General features: G+C 42.9%; 1 protein-coding gene across 1 annotated transcript in view; it reads right to left on the bottom strand.

Annotated features, from left to right (window-relative positions):
* Nucleotides 1-116: 116 nt before the first annotated feature.
* LOC137176808 (bone morphogenetic protein receptor type-2-like) overlaps nt 117-21,102 on the bottom strand; it is a 35,038-nt gene continuing 14,052 nt past the window's right edge. Inside the window, exons 2-13 of the mRNA XM_067582748.1 lie at nt 20,397-20,582; nt 18,414-18,593; nt 14,640-14,747; nt 14,355-14,446; nt 10,227-10,457; nt 7,989-8,103; nt 6,532-6,692; nt 4,966-5,113; nt 4,627-4,763; nt 4,119-4,291; nt 2,665-4,013; nt 117-1,975 (exon numbers count right to left, since the gene is read on the bottom strand). Of these exons, the coding sequence (XP_067438849.1) occupies nt 1,725-1,975; nt 2,665-4,013; nt 4,119-4,291; nt 4,627-4,763; nt 4,966-5,113; nt 6,532-6,692; nt 7,989-8,103; nt 10,227-10,457; nt 14,355-14,446; nt 14,640-14,747; nt 18,414-18,593; nt 20,397-20,582 (3,131 nt within the window). The 3' untranslated portion in view covers nt 117-1,724. The remainder of the gene's footprint in view (nt 1,976-2,664; nt 4,014-4,118; nt 4,292-4,626; nt 4,764-4,965; nt 5,114-6,531; nt 6,693-7,988; nt 8,104-10,226; nt 10,458-14,354; nt 14,447-14,639; nt 14,748-18,413; nt 18,594-20,396; nt 20,583-21,102) is intronic.

A 21,102-nucleotide genomic window follows, 5' to 3' on the forward strand; every position in this document is an offset into this window, starting at 1 on the left:
ATTTTCAAATTGTATTGGAATATAAAATGACTGCTGATATTTTCTGCATTACAATACTTTCAGAACATGAGACCTGAAACCCAAATGAGTCATGTCCTTAACAAATATAACCAACAATTATTTCATACATTTATTGAGATTTTTTCTTCCATATTGACTTGAAAATGTTTACAGAAACTGTACCGAGCAGACGCATAGCAATGGAATCAAAGGCCATGTCCATTGAATGCAAAACAGAATTCCATAAAAATGATGCAAATATCAATGCAATACACATACATATGTTTTTTTTCATACAAATTACAGATTACAAAAACATAAATGAGATCTTTTCATATGCCCTGAAGCAGCGCTGAAAATACAGAATGAGTACAATGACATTTCAGCACGCCTGTACAGCGCTAGGCCCCAGCAATTCTAATGCTTGCTGACGTAAAGAAACACAATACGTGCACACTCACACACACTGACCCACTCATTCCAACATCAAAGGATGAGACAACAAGAAGCGGAAATAATATCCAGCGTGCTTCAGAAGGGTTTGTTTTTTTTTTTTTTTTTCAGAGTAGTTTCTGATTTCCAGCAGAGTTCCAAGAGCAGAATCTGGGCTTTAGTGTTTCTCGTCTTTCAGTCACATACAGACAGCTAAACACAGTCAAAACAGTCCACAGTGAGGTCAGGTGATAGTGGTACATCGATTGAGTCGGCCACTGTAACAGATCCCTCCATAGATTTGATTCTGGTGATTGTAGTGTTAAAAGACCCCAGAGTTCGAGTCATTTCTGGTGTAATTGTGCAAGCAGAGAACTTCCATGAAAAACCCACTTTTCCAGTCAGCTGGGACTGATTGTTAGTGTTTGAGCCCCCTTAAGGATAGTCCAGAGAAGAAGGAAAGAGAGGATTGTCATCTATTTTCTCCTCGAGTCAGGGGGTGATAGTGTATGGTGGATTGTTTACAAACGATTGTGACTATTCATAAGTGCAACAGAGATTAACATATCAAAATAATGCAGGGATAAAACAATGACCAAAATAATGGAAGCGATAAAAACATCAAAGCATCTAAAAGCTACATCCTATTGCACAATTAAAATTATTATGATACAAAAAAATGGGTACATAGTCCAAAAAAAAAAAAAAAAAAGAAAATTGGTATTGCATACAAATCAAGGAAATTAAAAAAAAAAAAAGTAGTGTGTTCCGTCTTTTAAGACCGTCGATTCTTTACAGAGCCTAACTCGCAAGCGTTGCTTGATACAGCAAAGTACGAGATAAAGAGCGCTCAAAGTGTTGATTGTTTTTCATCGCCTTTTTTAAGTTTAGAGACCACTTCTTGTCGTGGTCGCAACAGACAGGACTTCTAAACACTGATTTTATCGGTTCAAAGTGCACATAGAAAGAAAGAAATCCATTCAAAACATCACTATGCTCATGAGGATGATACATGAAACAAACCGACAAAAGAGAGATTAGTAAAACGCAGGAACTGAAAGCGGATGAAAATGCTGCATAGCTGGATTCCATTTAAAGCAATGCCATCATCAGAAAGACACACAGGGAGCAGCGAGACAGACCTAATTACTGTACATGATCAGACTCGACTGTTTGTTCACAAGACACTCCATAGCTTCCTCTTGCTGACGTTGATTCAGAGCAGAGAGCAGAACAGACAAAAAAACAAACGCTCTCTGGTTTTTTTTTCAGTCTTGTCAGAGGGTCTGAGTTCACACGTGCGTGTCGCTGGGCTCGCTGGCCAAGCTTCCCCCTCGCAGGTAGATAGCTGAACTGGACTTGGGCCGGTTCTGACTGTGACCTTGACCGTGGGTGGACCCGTTGTTGTTAACCTCGGGTCCCCTGGTGTCTGTGATGACCCATGTGGTGGGTCGCCACTTCTTCAGAGAATAAGGCGTTTTGACGCGCTTCTTGATCTTGTCTCCTGTCCCCAAAGCTCCGTCTGGCTGTACCAAGCCCCCTCCTGGAAAAAAAAGGAAGGAACAATGATCACTATCTGTGGAAGATTCTTACACCAGTGTGCATGAAGCATATTCAATACTGGCATGTCTCCTGTAGGTGACCGTGTAAGAGTATGCGTCCTTGAAAAGGTCTCTCTATCATTACAATTACCTACAGGTGCACTCTGGCAATTCAGCATTGCAGGGGAACTCACAAGAGACAGATTAAAAAAAGAATGGTCAAAACTATAGCAACAGAGCCCAAAATATCCTGACTTTTAGTCTCTAGTCAAGCTCCAAAAACACTGGATCCGACATGCCCCGTAATGCAACCAATATGATTTCTTTAGACATCATACAGCTGTTTTCACAGACTGAGTAGTTCTCTTCATGATGAGTAACCTGACCTTAATGTGTAAAAGTGGTGTAATGCCCCTTTAAGTCTACACTAAACTGAAACAATTGGAAGAATCAATCTAGTAATATTCTATATTCTTCATAAAATCCATGAAAAAATGCAAACAAACAATGAAAGGATCTACAAACACGTGTGTATTTAAGCCTGATATATCTTATTCCTCTGTTGTCCAAAAACACATCTTAGCTGTAGGTTTCCTGAATAAATCAAATGAACGAGTGAGGGTTCAGTTCAGATGGATCGATGCCAGATATGGAGCTCTGGTGTGTGGGAGGTGTTGGTGTATAAGTGTACCTAGTGAGGCCAGGTCCTGTGTTGTGAAGGACAGGTCCAGGGAGTTGGGTCTCTCAGGCCTGCGAGCTCTGGGCTGCCTGAGCAGAGCCTCCCCTCTCATGGTGACCGGAGCTTCCCTCTGGGGGTCTGCGGCACCAGACCCAGACCCCGAGCTTTCTCCTTGGGGCCCTGTGGTTTCCCTGCTTCCTCCATCTCCGCTCCCCTCCTCCTCCCCTCCATCGCTCTCTCCTCCGCTCTCGCCGTCCCCCTGGCCGTGGCCGGTGTTGCTGTTGTTGTTGTTAGTGTTGGGACGCGCTGAGCGGAGAGCAGCCACGCTTGAAGATGTGTCTCTTGGATCGGGCTGCTCCCGCTCTCGGCTCAGAAGTGGCTCGTGTTCGTCTGGGCTGGCTGTGATGACGCCGAGGCTCAGGCGGCTGTCGTCAGACCTCAGGCCTCCGGACCCATTATGAGTTACGCTGGGTCCTCCGAAACCTGTGGCACCACCTGTCGCCATGGACGAGATACCAGTGCTGGCATGGCCGTTAACGGCTCCGTTAACGCTACCGTTCACATGCGTGTCTCGTAGAGCAGGTATGTTGTTTGTGCCTGTACCCCGGTGAGCCTCTACAGCAGTGTTTGTGCTCGTTACAGCACCAATGTTCATCTTTGCTCCCTCCACCTGCCGCAGGTTGGACTTCCCAGAGCGTCCGAACTTGAACCTGAGCGAAGAGGATGACGACTCCTTCTTGGTGGGCTTGGTGCGCAGAGGCAGGCTGGACGGCCTCTTGGGCAGGTTCTGCTGCTTGGGCAGGGGGAAGATGGTGGTGGGCATGTTGGCAGCGGGGTCTGACGCGCCTGAGGCCTCACTGGCCATCTTGATAAGGGGGTAAAGTAAGCTGGAGCTGCCTGGGCTCAGTGGATCTGGCGAACAGAACTGCTTCTGTGAGTGCTCCATCAGGTTCTCGTCTGAGCTCTCTTTCAGGTTCTTGTCCACCTCTTTAGGGTCAAGCTTAGTGGTTTCCAGGTCTTCCTGGGTCAGGTGGAGGCAGACGGGGACTGTGGCGGTCCCTGCAGGTCCTTCAGACTCAGAGATAATAGTGGTGGTTGTAGTGGAGGCTGAAGGGCTGCCTCTCAGGCCCATGCCCCCTCCGCTGGTGCTGCTGCCCTCTGGGCTGGGCAGACGGGCGTTGGCTTGCTGCTGGCGCTCCTGGTTGATGGAATTCCTGTTTCTCTCTCCAGTCCCAGCCCCAGCTCGGCCGCTCACAGAGCTAGTGGTGTCGGCCTGTGTGTTCTTGGCCACACCCTCATGCTCTTCAATGTAGCTGGAGGGATGGTCTGTGTATGGGCCAGACTTTGGCGTCATGCGATTTCTGGTGGAAAACAATGAGAAGAAGACAGAGGAAAACGTTAAATGTGACATTTTAAAGAGCTTCATGAATCAAGTTCCACGATGACAGGGGTGGATGTGTGTTTACCTCTCATTGTGCAGTGTGGTGGACATGGGGTTGAGTGTAGGGCTGACAGACTTGGAGCGGTCCCATATGAGGAGCAGCTCCGCAAGTCGTTCCTCAGCACACTGGGCTGTGAGGCGGGCCTCCGCATCCTGGTCCCAACAGTCCTCCATCGTCTCTTTCAGAGAGCGAACCGCCTGCCAGACAAACTCTTAATATTTAACAACCACATCACTGACCTGTCTACACGGTAGATTTCTAAATTCCAGACTAGGGCTGGGTAGTATAAACAACATCAACACTTATCACAATAGAAAATTAGAAACTTATATATACTATTGATAAGTTACATTGGTTGACAACAGGCTCACAACCAATCAGATCATAGAAACTATTTCTAACTCAATATATGGCAGCCCTCATAAAATAAAAATATCTGCAGTGGTAGCGTCATGTTTCACAATGTGCTGACGATGTTTATCTCAGTATTAGAACTTGAATTCTGGCTCTGCTCTCACACACACAAACGTACCAAACTGTTCTCTTTCCAGGCCTCGGGGAATTTAGGCCGTTGCTTCTCCCTGGATACTAGGACCTGCATGTCCTCAAACGTCGGGTGGTTCCCTGCCTCCGCCTGAAAGGCCATCTGGTACTCTGGCACAGACTCGCCTACAGGTAGGCAAGGGCAGGGAGAGGAAGGTTGTCTTTCATGTAGCATAAATATTCATATAAGGTATGAGTGGGCTCTCTTCACAATAAAGATGTATTTAATGATATTCTGCTGTATGTGGTGTAGGCGGGGCTCATCCTTGTGTAAATATTCAGACAATATAGCCATTTGTATATTCGAGACACAGCTCATCTGTCTCACCAGGGAAAAGGTCGGTGCATCTCATGAAGGTCTCCCAGTAGACCAGGCCCAGGGCGTACATATCCACCTGCTTCAGCGCCGACTCACAGTCCCTCAGGTTCACCGCCCCCTCCAGCACCTCTGGAGCCATGTAGCGGATCGTACCCACCTGGCAGATGGAGGAGGAACACATGGAGATGTGGAGGGTTTAGGAGGGGAGGGTGATGAAACATGATGTGAGACAGAGAGGAAGCAAAGAAGAAGCAAAAAAAAAAAAAAAGACAAGGTGAGAAAACGGTGTGATAAAGTAGGATGTTCCAAGGTTAGACACTGGATTTCCACTGCGAGCTTTACTCCGCTACTTAATCTTTTCCTGCTTGGTGAGAACATCAGATAAGAGCTTTCCACAAGGTTCTATGTGATGACTACATATCCATGTTCACACTAAGGATAGGATTGGTGGTGAAAATCTATCATTGCTTGTACAGAGGCAAATGTGCACTGACTGATAAAAAATCCTCCCTGTGGGATCATTTCAAACACAGTAATTGGACTCAGCACTGTTCCACTTAGCTGTTTAAACGATGTAAATAACCATATGTGTCCAGTCTAACTCGGACTGACAAACCACCTCAAATGTTGGCGCAATGCAGCTGGGGGGGTGGATGAAGATGAGAAACAGCTGGTACGGGGGGAAAAAGATGCCACGTCGTTCATGTGGACACTTTGGTCTCAAGTCTTGATATAGAAAAGAAAGCTAAATGTAAATACAGCTGGGAAATACAGAGAGACTGGGTGGCTGAGCTCAGCAGAGTCGGTGCATGTCACTTTAAAAATAAAAAAATAATAATAATGTTGTGGCTGAGGTCAGTGGCTGCAATGTCCTCCGATGTCCAGCCAATTTGTTGGACATTTTACAGTGAAATATCTACTTGTCATACATCAGCCTGGCACGTTTATCAGTGTAGTTATACTTGTTAATATAACTGCAGCAGAGAAGGAGGGATGCTGATTGGCTGCAGTGAGTGCAAAGACATTACTAGAGGGTAATGACAGTAAACTGATAAGAAGCTGCTGTATATTTTATGTGCGGAGTGTTGTTGTTAGTCTGCTAGCTCTCGCAGTTCATGTTTATAACTGCGCACATGTTTTTTTCCACAATCCTGCCTGCTGTAATAAAAAACAGCTTTATTATAGCGTGTATAATAAACTGGCTCCACACCCCAACACATCCTGAAGATTGAATGAAACAGAAGCCGAAATAGTGTGAATATGAATTTTTTTGATAGTTCCACAAGAGAAATTACAGCATATTTTACTTTGACTTTCCAGTAAACAGACACGTAAAATGTTGACTACCAAATATGTTAAATAAATATTACTCAGAGTCATAATTTCTGATTTATTGTTCAGCATTAATCAGCGCTCCACACAGAGGACAGAGCATCTTGTGCACAGCTGTATTCAAAAAGATATTGTTTCATTAATTGTTGCAATTACAGTTAATCATGATATTTATTGCAGGTGATATTGCCCAGTCCTGCTGCATCCTTCTGATAATTTTTGTGCGTCCTCCTTAACTCTCACCTCACTTATAGCAGCATTTTCCTCCTCTCCGTGACGCGCTGGCCTGTTTCCTGTTAGCTTCATGGACAGGCCGAAATCGATGATGACACAGGCACCATCAGCCTTGACAAGAATATTCCGGCTGTTCAGGTCCCTGTGGGAGACGGCCGGCTTGTACAAGTCTTGGAGGAAGGAGGAGGAGAGGATCAGGAGAAGACACAAGACAAAAGCATTGGGATGATTTATCTTTCATGAAAAATATAAGCCGGTCCAGCACTCCCAAAATTCTTTGCCTCCCAGATACAATATACTCAGCTAGTATTTGTGGTATTTGCTAATGAATGATAACATCCAGAAAATCCATTCATATAGCTTTCCATTCCCCTCATTACTCATTGTTCACCAGAGCAAGCTCCACTGTCAACAGACAGCTAAACCCTCTAATCTAATCTACAACAATGGGATTAAGACCATATCACTGAGCAGCCTCTGCTTGTAGTATCTTGCTGCCCAGCAGAGGGTGCACTGAGACAGAGGGAAGTACTGGAAGTTGTGGCAGTCACCACAGTTATGTGCTGCCTGCTATTGATGTGCGGGAGGGAGTGGGGAGGATGACGACTGTACTAAAGCCCAAGAGATTCTGCTGTTAGCAGCTACACACTGAGCTGACAAACAGTAGCACTGCTTTTCTCTTCTCCGGTCTAATACCCCCCTTCATTCTCTCTTTCTACAAGCCCAGACCCCTCTGCCTGTATTCGTCACATGCTTGCACAAACAGAATAACTTTGCGGTCTTCACTCTCCACACTTGCAGCTACTGTCAGTGGACGTTCTTCCCTCCTCACTTCTAAGCCTGTTTGATGCATATCTATGCTGATCAAGACGGAGGAGGAGGGCTGAGTGCAACTGCTGAGGATGAGGGTTGGTGACGTGAGGGGAAAAGAAAAAAAACAAAAAAAAAACAAAGAGGCAAAGCTCGGTTCAGTTGTCAGTTCTGCCTCCTGAGAATGATTTCATTGAGCCACAGGGATATTCACATGTCATCTGAATCCCTATCTTGCCTCCGCCTTCCCCCTACTTTGTCCCTCTCTGTATTTCTCTCTCTGTGGCTAGCTAGAGCAGTCTATAAATACCCTTGGCTGGGTGTGCACACAGTGTGTACGTGTGTGTTTGTCAAAATGTAGGGATGCAAAGTGCTCCAAGCCAAACAGACCCACGTGGAGCTGCAGCGTGCAGGTTGTAAGACGGCTCAAGCATTAGTCAATGAGACAGGAATACTCCGGCCTGCTAGATAATCTAAACTAACTGGGCTAAACACACAAGAAGCTTTTCCATTTTCCACCAGAATTCTTTGTATGTGTTTGTGTTTCTGTAACAGCTGGAAGCAGCTGAGCCTAAGTAAACTGTGAGCAGTTATGTAATTAACTGAGAGTGTGTGAGTGTGTGTATGTGTGTGTGTTCTTGTGCCCTCTAGCTCACCTCCTTTGAAGAGCTCAGTGTGCAGGTACGCCAGGCCACGAGTGACAGAGTGAGCGAGCCGGCAGCTGTTCACCCAATCGTTGGTCTGGCCGCTCAGGTAGCGACTCAGAGAGCCCTGGGGAGGAGATGGCGGGATGACAGGAGGCAAGGACGCAAAGTAAGAGAAGGCAAGAAAGGAAAGAGGGAGCAGAGAGTGACGGAATGAAATTGAGATGACAGAGGATAGTCCGAGATAAAAATGGAAGATTAGACAGGGGAGGAAAAGAGGGGAGATAGGGGGAGAGGTGGAGAGAGTACAGAAAAAAAAAAAAATCAATCATCAGCTTCACTTTCAAGAACTGACAGATAAGAAGAGACACAGATGGAGGGAAAGAAATAGCTGACTTGGCATTTGCCACTTCAAAATACTAGTCAAACAGTAAGTGGTGTGCTCCACTCCATCTCACACACACTCACTCGCACCAGAACCAGGCTGAATGTTTTAGACTTGAGAATTAAAATTCCATGACATCCGCCTCCATAGATAAAATCCTAAGAAGGTCAAGACAATTTAGCAAGATGAACTTTGCATGTATAACTTTGCTGTTCAAAAAAAAAAAAAAAAGAAAAGCTGACCTTGTGCTCTGACTTTTAGTTTCACAATATAAAATGAGTTACATCATCACTGAATAAAGGCCTTCAAGTTGCCTTGAGTTGTGAGGTTTTCACAGAAAAAAAAAAAAAGCATATGGTGCAATACTGGTTGTAGAATTCAATGAGGATGATGATGATGAAGTCTTATGAGGAGCATCTCCACAAAAATGTTTGCCAGGAATTATATTTGATATTATTAATTTCCTTCCTCAATTATCTCCATCAGCCTTGATAATCCATTATTGGCCGGACCCTGACACACAAACACACACGCACGCACGCACGCACATACACACACAAACACACACACATACACACATACACACGCACGCACATACACTTAATCTTTTCTCTCAAAAATCAATCACAAGCCAATTCGCGCATCCGCTACTAAAGAAAATTACATTAGATCTGTTCGTTTTAAATAAATTATATTATCATTTACTTGAATGCATTATGTGTCCCAGTCTCCTGTCCTGGCGTGCACTGAGTTTCCATGACAACATGCATTATAGTGATGGGTAGGATGCATAACAGGCTCCTTTCATAGGCTGGCTGGGGGTCAGATGATTTGTAATTATGAGGCTGAAGGCTTGTACAGCACACATATTCAGATTTAAGGTACATTCACATTAATATTGAAGAGATCCTAGAGGCAGCTTTCAGCAGTCAGTGTTGATGCTTTCTTTCGCTACACCAGCTGCATATTAATTTAACTGCAGGGAAAATTGAGATGGGTGAAATGATTTTACTTTTTATATACAATGATTCTACTCTGTCCACCTCTCAGAATCCACGCTCAAGTCCTTCGTGAACTAAGGCCAGCAAACTCAAGTGGGATGAAAAGGATTATAGTTCTTAAATGGAGCCCCTGTTGAGGAGTCAGGGGGCAATCCTCCCTGTTGAACAGACAGACTGAGTACTAACTCTGTTTAACTGTATTATTTTTAAAATTGAAAATTTCAGCATTTTTCTCAATCAATTTTCATAATCAACTAATCTTTTTAATTATAGAGTAATAAGATATGCAGAACATTTTCTTGTTTGAGCCTCTAAAATGTGATGATTTGCTGCTTTTTGCTGTTTTATATCATTTAATGTTTGGGTTTCGGACTGTTGGTCATAACAAAAAAAGTAATTTGAAAATGTCACATATTTTCCAAACTAAACGGGTCAAAAAAATTACAGATAGTTGCAGCCCTAATTATTTTCTTTGCCTTTTGGTCTGTATCAACCCATTTTTGATACAATTTCTGGCATTTTTCAGCAATAGCCACTGTCTGTTCGTTCTAAAATGCATAAAAGCAAAGCAAAAAGACGTGATCAGTTTTTGCATTTTGACAACATGACATGTTTTGAATATTTCAGAGAGTGATGGAACAAGAAGGAGCAGCCACAGTGAGCTGTTAGATGAAGAGCACAGGCTGCACACCTCCAACTCCTCAGCAACGTAACCAGCTTGAAAAAAAACCCCATCTTGATTCTGACTTAATTACACAGCTGTCATATTTTTCCATTCCAATCATAGACAGGTTTGCAGCTCTGTGTATTATATACACACACACATACATACATACAAGACTTCCTACTGGCTCTAGTACTCACGTGTGGGTAGTAGTCCATGACCAGCAGGTATTCTGTGCGTCCCTCTGGGCCTGTCCGCTCATCAGCAGCCACAAAGCGGGCGATGTTGTCATGCTCCAGCAGTGGAAGCCGGTAGATGGAGCATTCGTTGCTGAAGTTCTGGCGGTTGGCTGCGGTGAACACCTTCACAGCAACGGGCCGCTCGTCCAAAGAGCCACAGTACACAGCACCGTATCGGCCACGCCCGATCAGCTGAATAGAAGTGGTGGTGGGGAAGGGAAAAAATCTATTAATAGACTTCTTTGTAATTGAGGACCTTTAACACTCCCTTGTGTAATAAGAAACATGAAAACAACACGACGTCAAAGCTGGACCGTGTATGAGACGCTAGAGGGCTTTTAATTTGAAATGATAGATACAGGAAGTGGTCACACGTGGTGACCAAGCCCCCCGAAAGTGCGCCAGGCTTTGACTGATGCCAATTTGACATAAGGTCTTTCTCAATACCAAGAACGCCAAATTGGGACTTGGCAAGTTGAACTCCGGACTACAAACTTCCGAGGTTGGGAGGGTGCCGTACCATCATTCTGCAACTGGAACAGCAGCGTACTTGCTGACAGCAGCAGCTCAGCTTCAAAACAACTACCTGACTGTACTGTGACAAAATAATCTCAACTCAAAGCTCCATTAACACTTTTTTTCTCACAAAAAATAACCTCATTGACAGTTAATTCTGTTATTCAGTCTGTAATGTAGCTAGAATAAAAATCCAAACTGTTACGTAGCTTAATCAAATAAAACAAAGTTTCATATAGACTGATCTGTTGATTTGAATACATTTATATTTATGTAAATGTGGTGATATGTGTACATATAGAGCCCCGGAGGCAGCACTGTTGTTCAGTCCAGTAAAAACATGAAGCTTCACTTTACATTCAAACTAACGTGGCAGCTACAATTGTTAGATTTCATCTGTGAGACCAACATTTATCCTCCAAAAGGAATTATATCATATATCAAAATGCTACAGAGATGTTGGAGCCAGCAGTAAACAACCAAAGAGCTGCACAGATCAGTTCATCGGATCATGTTCTCCCCGGAGTGACGACAGATGTTGACCGGCCGATCATCTCAGGTATGGTGGGTGGATAGTGCCAATTTGAGGATCGGAGGAAGGAGAAGGAGCAGTCTACCCTTCCGTTGCCGCTAGGCCGTGTGGAGTTTTGAATGACACTGATTGGGAGTGCAGATGAGAGATTGGTTGCGACGTTAAGGCCAGTGCATGGAAGGAACATCTACCAGCGGTGTGTTGGTGGTGTATATCATAATGCACTGTATAAAAATATGCCTACTAAGTACATTTGAACTACATCGGTGTGCGATACACACAACGTCTCCATGTACGTCTGTAGCCTGGTCACCATCCGACATGGACATCGTTTTTTTTGTGGTGGTGTCTCTATCTGCACAAACCGTGTGGAATCAAGGGATAGTCACCTTTGAGTCAGGTATCTGTTTATGTAGCCACGTCTCAGTGAAACAAATGATACTGCACTCTTTGTACTCCTTCTGAATTGGTGCGAAATGACTTTGCTTCAGCTGCCTTCGGCTGACCAATGGTGTGCCTTCATCACTCAGGCTTCATTTATACTCCCGGGTGGACGTGTATACGGACAGCTGCGGACATCACGGACGGGTAGTTCTGTTTATACTACCTTCTGGGATCCGCTTGGAGGATATGTTCCACACATGCGCAGTAGATGGCTGTCTACAGGAAGACAGTGTTGTGACTGCGTGGACAGGTCCGCGCAGACACAACAAATTGCAGGTATCAGATGTCTGCACAGAGCCTACGCGTACACTCTCTGACGATGAAATTTACCTGATGAAGACCCTCGCTGACGCGGAAAGTATCATTTCAGCTTCTGTCAGTCAGTGACAGACAGACATTCGGGTTTGTTTGGGCTGAGTCTGTTGTTGGGGTCCAGCCAAAAAAAATGAAGGGAATGATAATTTTGTTTGTGCTACTCTGAAATGTCACTGAACAAGCGAAGATACAGATAGACTGTGTGCCAAATATAAGGAGAAAAGCAGAAACACATTAAGGAAGGCTAAGAGAGGTACAAACACAAATAAAGATAGCCAGGCAGGAAGAAGGGAGACAGGAAATAAACTAAATTACAGGCTAACAGCAGGGTTAAACAGTAAAAATGGCCCAAAGTCAGTTCCAAATCATTCAATTAGTGTTCTGAATTAGCCAGAGCACACCATGCCATTAACGTCCAAACATTTGGTTTTAAAAGTCATCTGCATGGGAGTAAGAAATGCAGGAGTGCATTTATTTCTGTGTGATTTCCACCTCCACGTCTGCTAAAAACATTTATCTCTAGCTATAAAATATACAGTGAAAGCAGTGGACTTTGTTTTGTCTGAGAGTACGGCTCTCTGGCTTCCCGCCCTGCATAGTCCCCCCCGCCCCCCCCCCCCAATGAGTTTGATGTGAAAGAACGTGTGCCTGCATTTGATAAGGCACAAGGACAACGGTGAATTCAACTCCTGCCTGAAAAGATATCCTTCCTAGCTGGAGTCTGAAATGCACTAAATAAATGTCAAAAGAGGGGAAAGAACATCGCTGCGTCTTTGAAGCTGGATCGTTATGTTCGTTACTGATTGGCTGGCTTGTCTTTCTGTCTTGTCAAGAAGCACCACAGAAGTGTCATTTTCTGAGACAGCTAACATTTCACATACAAGACATCACACCACTGCTTTCTGTGTTTTTAGCCAATTTACTAGAAATCACGTATAGTTAATACTACTACGAGTCATTTTTTAAAGCATACCGTCACTTTTTTTGATTTCTCTGTTTTTTTTTCACTTTGCCTTCCAGTCAGTCACCAGCGCTGGTTTCAACTCTTTTCAGTGTGATAACCAACTTGCAGAGACTTGAAAAGTGCTTGAGACAGACAAGACAGCGTAGTGCTAGTTCAGATTTTGTCAGTAATGTTATTGTTGTGTGGTACAACAGCTGAAAGAAAGAATCTATTTGATAAAACTGCTGCTTCTGGTTGATTGTTAAGAAAGAAATATGCAAAAAAATACCAGCATAATCTTTACAAAATATGAATGGTGGCTGTTTGTAAAGACAACAAAGCTGGAAAGACAACACAGGGCATTACTATATTTTCCAACCTCTCTTGGAAATTTGAGAAGGTCTTCATATTACAGAAATGTTGAGCTTATACATGACACAACTAAAGTTTTTTTAAAAAAAAAAAGTTAAACTGTACTTCAAAAATGCTTTATTTCTTTAAATTAGTGGCTGCATTGATTTCTCCTGTGTGTCTTTTAATCCCTTCATCCGGCTTGTATTATCATTGTGGCTGACTCCATTGACTTCCTATCACAATATAAGCTCTCCCTCTTCCATATCAGGTTTTCAGGATCCTGTATCCGTGTAAGCAAAATCCTATTTTTGTGCACCTGGACCTGTCACTTAATGCGTCCTGCCGTGATCGGATGATAAAAGTCACATTGAAACGACAAATGTAACAGTAAACCTTGATGTATTTTTGGGTGTATTTTTTTTGCCTGTGTGCCTTTGGTTTCTCCTCTCTCTTTCTAACTCTTGTTTCCCTCCCTCCCTCCCTCACACTTACACTTCCTGCTGTAGAGATGCTGAAGCCAGCCAGAACAATACGTGTCTGAACCAATGATACAAGCTTTCGTCGTCTTAAAAACAGGCTGGTAGAAATCTGTAGCATCTGAGGTACAAAGGATGAAGCGAGCCACGCTGTTGAGGGGGGATTTACATTTTTGATCTCTTAATGCTATTTTCACATGAGCGTTTATACATCACCACTAGAACTGAGACAATATGCCAGTGTGGAAGTGTATGAATAATGTAACTGAATCCTGATTTGTAAAATTGTATTGGTTCTTTCTTGGCTTATTTGGTTAGTGAGAGTAGTGTTACATAGTGTTGTGCTGGCATGCTACACTGAACACTCTGGCTCAATTCTGGGCCAGAAAACAAACTGACTGAATGGATGAAAAGACTGTTTAGTATGAAACTAAAAATGTTTCAAGTTGGAGTCGGTCTAGTCACAGAGATGGGCAGAGGGATGTAAAAAAGCTGATGTGGGCACTGACCTCCAGTAGTTTCAGATTGTCTAGGTCCAGAGAGCTCTCAGAGCCAGCCGCCTCCATCATGTTCAGGTTGTGCAGGCCTTGTTTACCATTTCCTGTCAGCGCACACACACACACACATGCACAGAGTTCAGAAAATTGCACATGGATGCATTGTCTAACATTTGAAAAAAAAAAAAGATCAGCTCTGATTCCATTCATGAAAAAAAAACTATCAAAAATATTAAACATCCTTGAATAATGAGTGTTCTCTGCTCTTTCTCACAACATGGCACCATGGTAACTCACCGTGCATCATGCGGTAACCAAAGAAGGCTGCTACAGCAACCACGGCCAGCACGGAGACTGTTGCCAGGGCGATAATTACTGTCTCTTCATAGCGCAGCGTGTGATGGTCTACAAGGAGGACACATCAAAAACAAAAGTACAAATCAAACTGTGACCTTTATGTAGGAAAACCATGCAGTGGCCTTTGATTTGTGAACAGGAGTCAGAGGAAGGCCGTTTACCAAAACTGATATCCCTACACTGAGTGACTAGTTCATTAGGTACACCTGTACAATCTGATGCAATCTAGTACAACACAACTGCAACACAGCCTTGAATAGATTCAAGTCTGTCTATAATTTTGGTAAAATTATTTATACAGATGAAGTGCTTCTGAAGAGAGCCACTTGATGATTTCACAAAAAATAGCAAAAAAACATCACTGCAAAATAAGGTACGTGCTGAATTTCAGCACCACATTATGTTTAAATGACATTATTATTAAAAAGTTATGCAACGTAGCCTTTGTGAAAAAACTCACAATTAGAGAGAATCATCAACTTCAGCTGTATTTTCAAGAATATCAAATGCCCAGTTTAGAATGTCTTACAGAGGTCCTTCAATCTAGCAGCTTTGCAAATGTTTTATGAGGAAGGAAATGCATTTAACATGTTTGTTAGACCTCAAAGATACACAGTGTGTTTGAGTGAGGAAAAACTGCATGTAAACAGAACTTCTGTTTGTTTACAAGAAAACTCAACACAGAGCCACATGAGCCTCTTGACTATTTGACTCTGCCTGCATAGCTGTTGTTACTGTACACTTCTTTCCTTGTGTTTTTAACCTGTAGGAATTTTGCCATTTTACATTTTATTTTCTTATTATGTTTTGTGCAAAGAAATGCAACCTCTGAGGTCATAATTAGTATTAAAATAGTTGTATTGAAAGCTGTTTGTAACATTTTCCCACTCAAGGCAGCAAACTTAGCTTAATTAAAAAGAACAGCTTTGGTAATTACTGCTGCTGTTCAGGTAAAAACCCAAGTAGGGCACTACATTCCAAACAGGTCGAAAAAACACTTCTTGTATGTCACTGGAAGGTTTTTGATGAACTGCCAAGTGGACATATGATGTATTTTTTTGTTTTCTTTCCTAAAGAGTGGGTCAATAATTCCAGATCGTGCAGACCAACGTACACACTAACATTTAAATGTCTTGGGTACTGAAAAGTATGTGTGTTTGCAGAAGATTGAGCATACTGTGAAGCGCATGAAGGAAAAGAAAAAAGCATCAATTAAGCCAAACAACCATGAAGCATGGTCAACAGACTGGAAAGCAGCACAGGAAGAGAGAGGCAGAGGATATGTGGGAAGGGCGAGAGAAAGAAAATATGTAAACATGCGGAGAACTCTGGAGAGCTGCTCACATGAATTCGGTTACAGCTGCAGGTAGCAGTTAGCTGAGGTGGCTGCAGTTTCAGCTGTCATGTACTTGTGATTAATGAAACTCTGCATCAGCTGCTCTGGAGACAAACATAAGCACATACACCCAACGCTCGCCTCTGCTCTCACATACCACCGCTCTATGCACTGCAGAAACTATGTATAGAGGTCCACAGTGGTAGAGAAACGCTCTCTCCTGCATCCGTTACATCAGTCAACACACTGGTGCTGCTGCGAGACACCAGCTTTATCAATAATTGATGGCTTAGAAAGCCTGAGGGCGGCTTTGACTGACGTGGGGGCATGAGCATGCATGCACACGTGCTCTAGTACGCGCACGAGCAGGCACGCACGCTAACAACATTCACACATGAGGGTTGACAAGGCTCCCTCAAATGTCAATGTCGATGAGTTTATAATCAACAAGAGGGTTGCACCGGAAACCATTAGACAAAAACACACATACACACACACCCCCAACCACACCAAAAAAGCAATTAACAGCTCCTTGATATTCATCATATCACCTGCTTTAATATGGAAAATACATCAGATTTACTCAAGTACAATTTTAAAGCACTGTACTTTACTTGAGTATTTTCAGTTTATGCTACTTTATAATTCTACTCCACTACATTTTAGAGGGAAATATTGTACCTCCACTCCACTACACTTGTTTTACAGCTGTGGTTACAGATTAAAATTGTATATACAAAAGATAATATCTAAAAAAATCTAAATATCACATTGGAGAGCCTGAATTAGAAACAGCTCCGTCGTATTACTACTTTTACTTCAGTGGGTCGGCGCACTTCTTCCATCACTGCCTAGCCCCAAATGTCGTCACCCATGATTCTTGGCTTAAGATCACTCGCAGACAGCCAACTGACTCAAAGCATTTCCTACTTCTAATAATACTGGCATAGAACTGCCCAGACATGTCAGGAATTAACAATCTAGAAAAAACAGAAACAGGAATCGGAGTTCTATTACAACCTAAACTTTAGTCTCACTGATAAGTCAAATATCCTTCTAACACCAAATGGTTATTTCTCCCTAAATTTCTCCCCTTTGTCTCGTCATCTGTCTACTCAGCGGAACAGTCATCGGCACGCCCGCAGACAGCCTGATAGAGCAGACGCCTTGTAATCCGTGGAATGCAGAGAGACGACATGGATGGTAGAGTGTGTGTTTGTGTTTACGCGTATGTGCAGGCAAGGGAGATGATGAGCCACCGCCGCCGTCGCCGCCCCCCCCCTCCACCACCACCACCAACACCACCAACACCACAAACATTGCTTTCATTCACAGCTAAACCTTGAGAGGAAGGAACAATTAACATTACAACTGCTTGCTTTGTTTGATGCCTTACTAAGAACTCGCTAACAACTTAAAAAACACAACAGACGGGCATTGATACAGACAGAATCCATTATCAACCACTTTCACGGCCCTTTGGAGGATATACTCCACATCGGCTCTAAGCAAGGACAATGAAAAAGGGATTCTAATAGCTTATCTGTGCAATTCATCTCTGAAATTCACAGTTGTCAAGGTTCACAGTGAAGGGCAATCAGGAAGCTCAGATCTAAGCCTTGTGGCTGAATGATGAAGAGGAGGAGGAGGAGGAGGAATGTGAATGTAAGTAAAAGTAGGTGTAGGTACGACAGCTCTGATGATATCAAACATCCTTTCATTCTTTTCTGTTAATAGCTTTGTGTTTGGGAACTGTGTGGGCCTCCATGTGCTTTCTGGCATTCTTGTCTTTGTTAGTCATTTTCCTTTTACTTTTCCTCCTCCCCACCTAATGTATCCAACTCTATAGGAGATGATTGGAAGCGTGGCAGAAATGTTAGATTCCCTCTCTCTTACAAGAAATTCAATCCATAAAAGCTAAAAATGATCCCTCCCTTGAGTCAATTTATCTGTCTGACAAAGGAGGCTAATAAAAAACCTTCTATGGTAACTCATACAAGCCGTCTAAATCGATTTCTCAGCCCAAATAGATTTCCAATCAAGGACTTCATAAATCACGCTTGCCTTCTCAGTACAATTCACTACATGTTTACTAGGTTTCACTACATGCCTCTATTTTTTTTAAAAAAAAAAAGTGGTCGGCATATAAAAAGCACTAACACCATGAAAGTATTAGCGTTGGTTAAGATCTGGCTTTAAATCTCTGGCTGAGTTGTTTGTCTCAGTTTGCTAACCACCAGTCACAAAAGAAAGAAGTGTCAACATGAGTAGAAAGGAATCCTTTGGCAAGAAATTTAATGACAGTACAACAACAAAAGCATGCAGAAGACTACATGTGCTGTAAATGCTCTGTAAAAGAGTGTGTGTGTGTTGCTTACAGATGGGCTGTGGAGTGGTGGGGCTGGGCGGCGGGAAGTCCTCTGTGAAGTTGACATTACACATGTCGCTGCCGCAGCAGCAGAAGTGGTATGTTCCGTTCTGGATCTGCGGAGGGAGGTTGGTCACCACGCAGCGGTCGTCACGGCAACCCTGGTGGTCGCCCAGGTGAGTCCAGCAACCTGACAGAAGAAAAGTGAAGGGAGACAGGGATTGAAAAAAAACAAACAAACTGTTGTATATTTATGTAGAGAGCACACAAGTGGACAGTTTTGACTTCTTCTGACAACCTATCAGCTACCTCAGGCTGCAACTAACTATTCATTTCATTATTCATTAACCTGACATTTATTTCCTTGACTCATCAATTCATCCTTTGTCTAAAAAATGTCTGAGAAAAGCGGAAAAAGCCCATTATATTTACCCCCAGTACAGCTAAGGATTACATAATCGATTAATCTGCAGATTATTTTCTTGATATATGGATAAATCGCTTGCTCTATAAAAGATTAGAAAACAGTGAAATTTACAAGACCTCAAGGTGACATCAGCACTTGTCTGGTTTTATCCAAAAACCTCCAAAAATGTAATTTACTGTGATGTTAAGGCAAGGAAAAATAACAAATTCTCACAATTGAGAAGCTAGAATTGTTTGGCACTTCTGCTTGCAAAATTACTTCAACTGATAAGTTGATTATTAAAATAGAAAATTTAATTGAACAATCATTGCAATTCCACTATCATGTAGCCGTGTAATGGTACACAAAATTCATGGTCTGGGATGTACTTCAGTTTTTGGGGTCATGGTTCAGTACAATTTTGGTACAGCAGGAAAAAAAGAAAGGTAGAAAATAACATTTTGGCTCATTGGCTATAAATGTTAGTGAAACAGTTTAGTTGTGCTTCAGTGGAAAAAGAAAACATTTCTGTTTCCAGCAAGGAGTAAGGACACCTGCTGACAGCTGTTTTATGCTGACTTATGGTTTCACTGAATATAAAGTAGTTGAAACTGGTTCCACTGCCAGCAGCTACAACAGTAACATGATGCTCTGACACTTCACACCTCAGTATTAATAATCTAATGATGTCATATATAATAATAATATATCAGTCAGAGGGACCAAACCACTACTTTACTCTCATACTTTTTAACTATATTTTCTCTCTCAGAACTCTTATGACGTGTTGTCTGACCACGTCAGAAATCCATTTTTTATCGTTGTTCTGAACAGTTTCACTCAAAGCTGACAGTCACAGTGAGAGGAGGGGGACGGGGAGACGCTGTATCATTTCACTACTGAGATAACAAAGTATATTTTAATAATAGTGTTGCTCTCAGTCAGTGTTAGGGGTCTCTAGTTTGTTATTCTGACGGCAGCAACACTACACGGTAACCAGGGTAACCAGGCTACCTTGGCTAAGCCAGCTAGCATACATCCATACAACAGCTAAGTGGTGCACTGCCAAAATGTTCTGGGTGGAACTCGCACTCTAGAATTATTGTTGCACACGTCAGAGTAAGTGGAGTATTAAACTTACTTTGACAGCAACCATTTGGGTCACAGAGCGTATTCTTCATACGAATGCATGTGACAACCGTAACATCCATACTGTGACGGTTCAGGACGAATACACGTACCATTACATCCCTACTATCATGTTTGACAAAGAAAAGCATCAAATCTTCATTTCTGAGAAGCTGTAACCGGCGAATGTTTGGCACTTTTGCAAGAAAAACGAGTGATTAATTGATGATCAAAATAGTTTGCAATTTATTTTCTCTTGGCCCATTAACTAACCCTGAAGCTGCCTCAAAACCTAGTCACCACTTAGCCATCTAAATGCACCACTTTTCTGAGTGCACACTGTGCCTCCTTGTGAGTTCTGTCAGCTTAAAGGTGAAATTTACATGTGTATTAAGGTGTTTGCTGGCATTTGTATTATTTGTTCATGTACTCCTGTTGGCAGCGGCTCTCCTATCATACCTTGTTTGACCAGTCGCACTTCGCCTGGTGGACTTTTCTCCCACAGGCCAAAACAGTGGCTGCCTTTGGCACATCGGATGGTGGTGTTCTCTGGGGAGACCCGGCCTTCGCCCCCTGCCACTCGCTCCACCTCCCACTGCTGCTGCTGGTCCGTGAAGGCACATTCCCTCTCCTCGCCCTGCGCCGCTGTGAAGAGATAGACGGGTTGGAGCTGAGTCAAGTTAAATTCATCCTCTGACTGTTTCTGGCAAATAGGACTTTGCTTTGCAGAGCAACAAAGTGAATAATATAGTCTGATGATAAGAGGCGAGCACAAAGTGTTACAGTGGAGGTAGTTTGTGAGTTTGTGTTAATGAGAATTTGTAGTGAGGAGAGAGGGAGCTTCATTCATTTATGCCATTTCATGTCATCTCTTTATTGATCATTGTCTCATTCTACCAACACTTTTAATATGCACATTTTAGAGCATCTTCTGATCTAAAAAAATGAAAAAAATCAACCCTTTTCTAACAAGGCAAATACATAAACAACACATAATATATTTATTAAAACGCACACACCTCCTGTGTGCTAAAGCAGCTGCTGGAGACTGATTGATAGTGGTGCTGCGTCTGTCTACACAGGAAGAATACACAGCTGAAAAATAACTGTCTGCCAGCAAAGACCGCTGCCTCTCACCACCGAGGATCAATAGAAATACCAATTT

Source organism: Thunnus thynnus, chromosome 24 (genome assembly GCF_963924715.1).
Source record: "Thunnus thynnus chromosome 24, fThuThy2.1, whole genome shotgun sequence".
Classification (NCBI taxonomy): domain Eukaryota; kingdom Metazoa; phylum Chordata; class Actinopteri; order Scombriformes; family Scombridae; genus Thunnus; species Thunnus thynnus.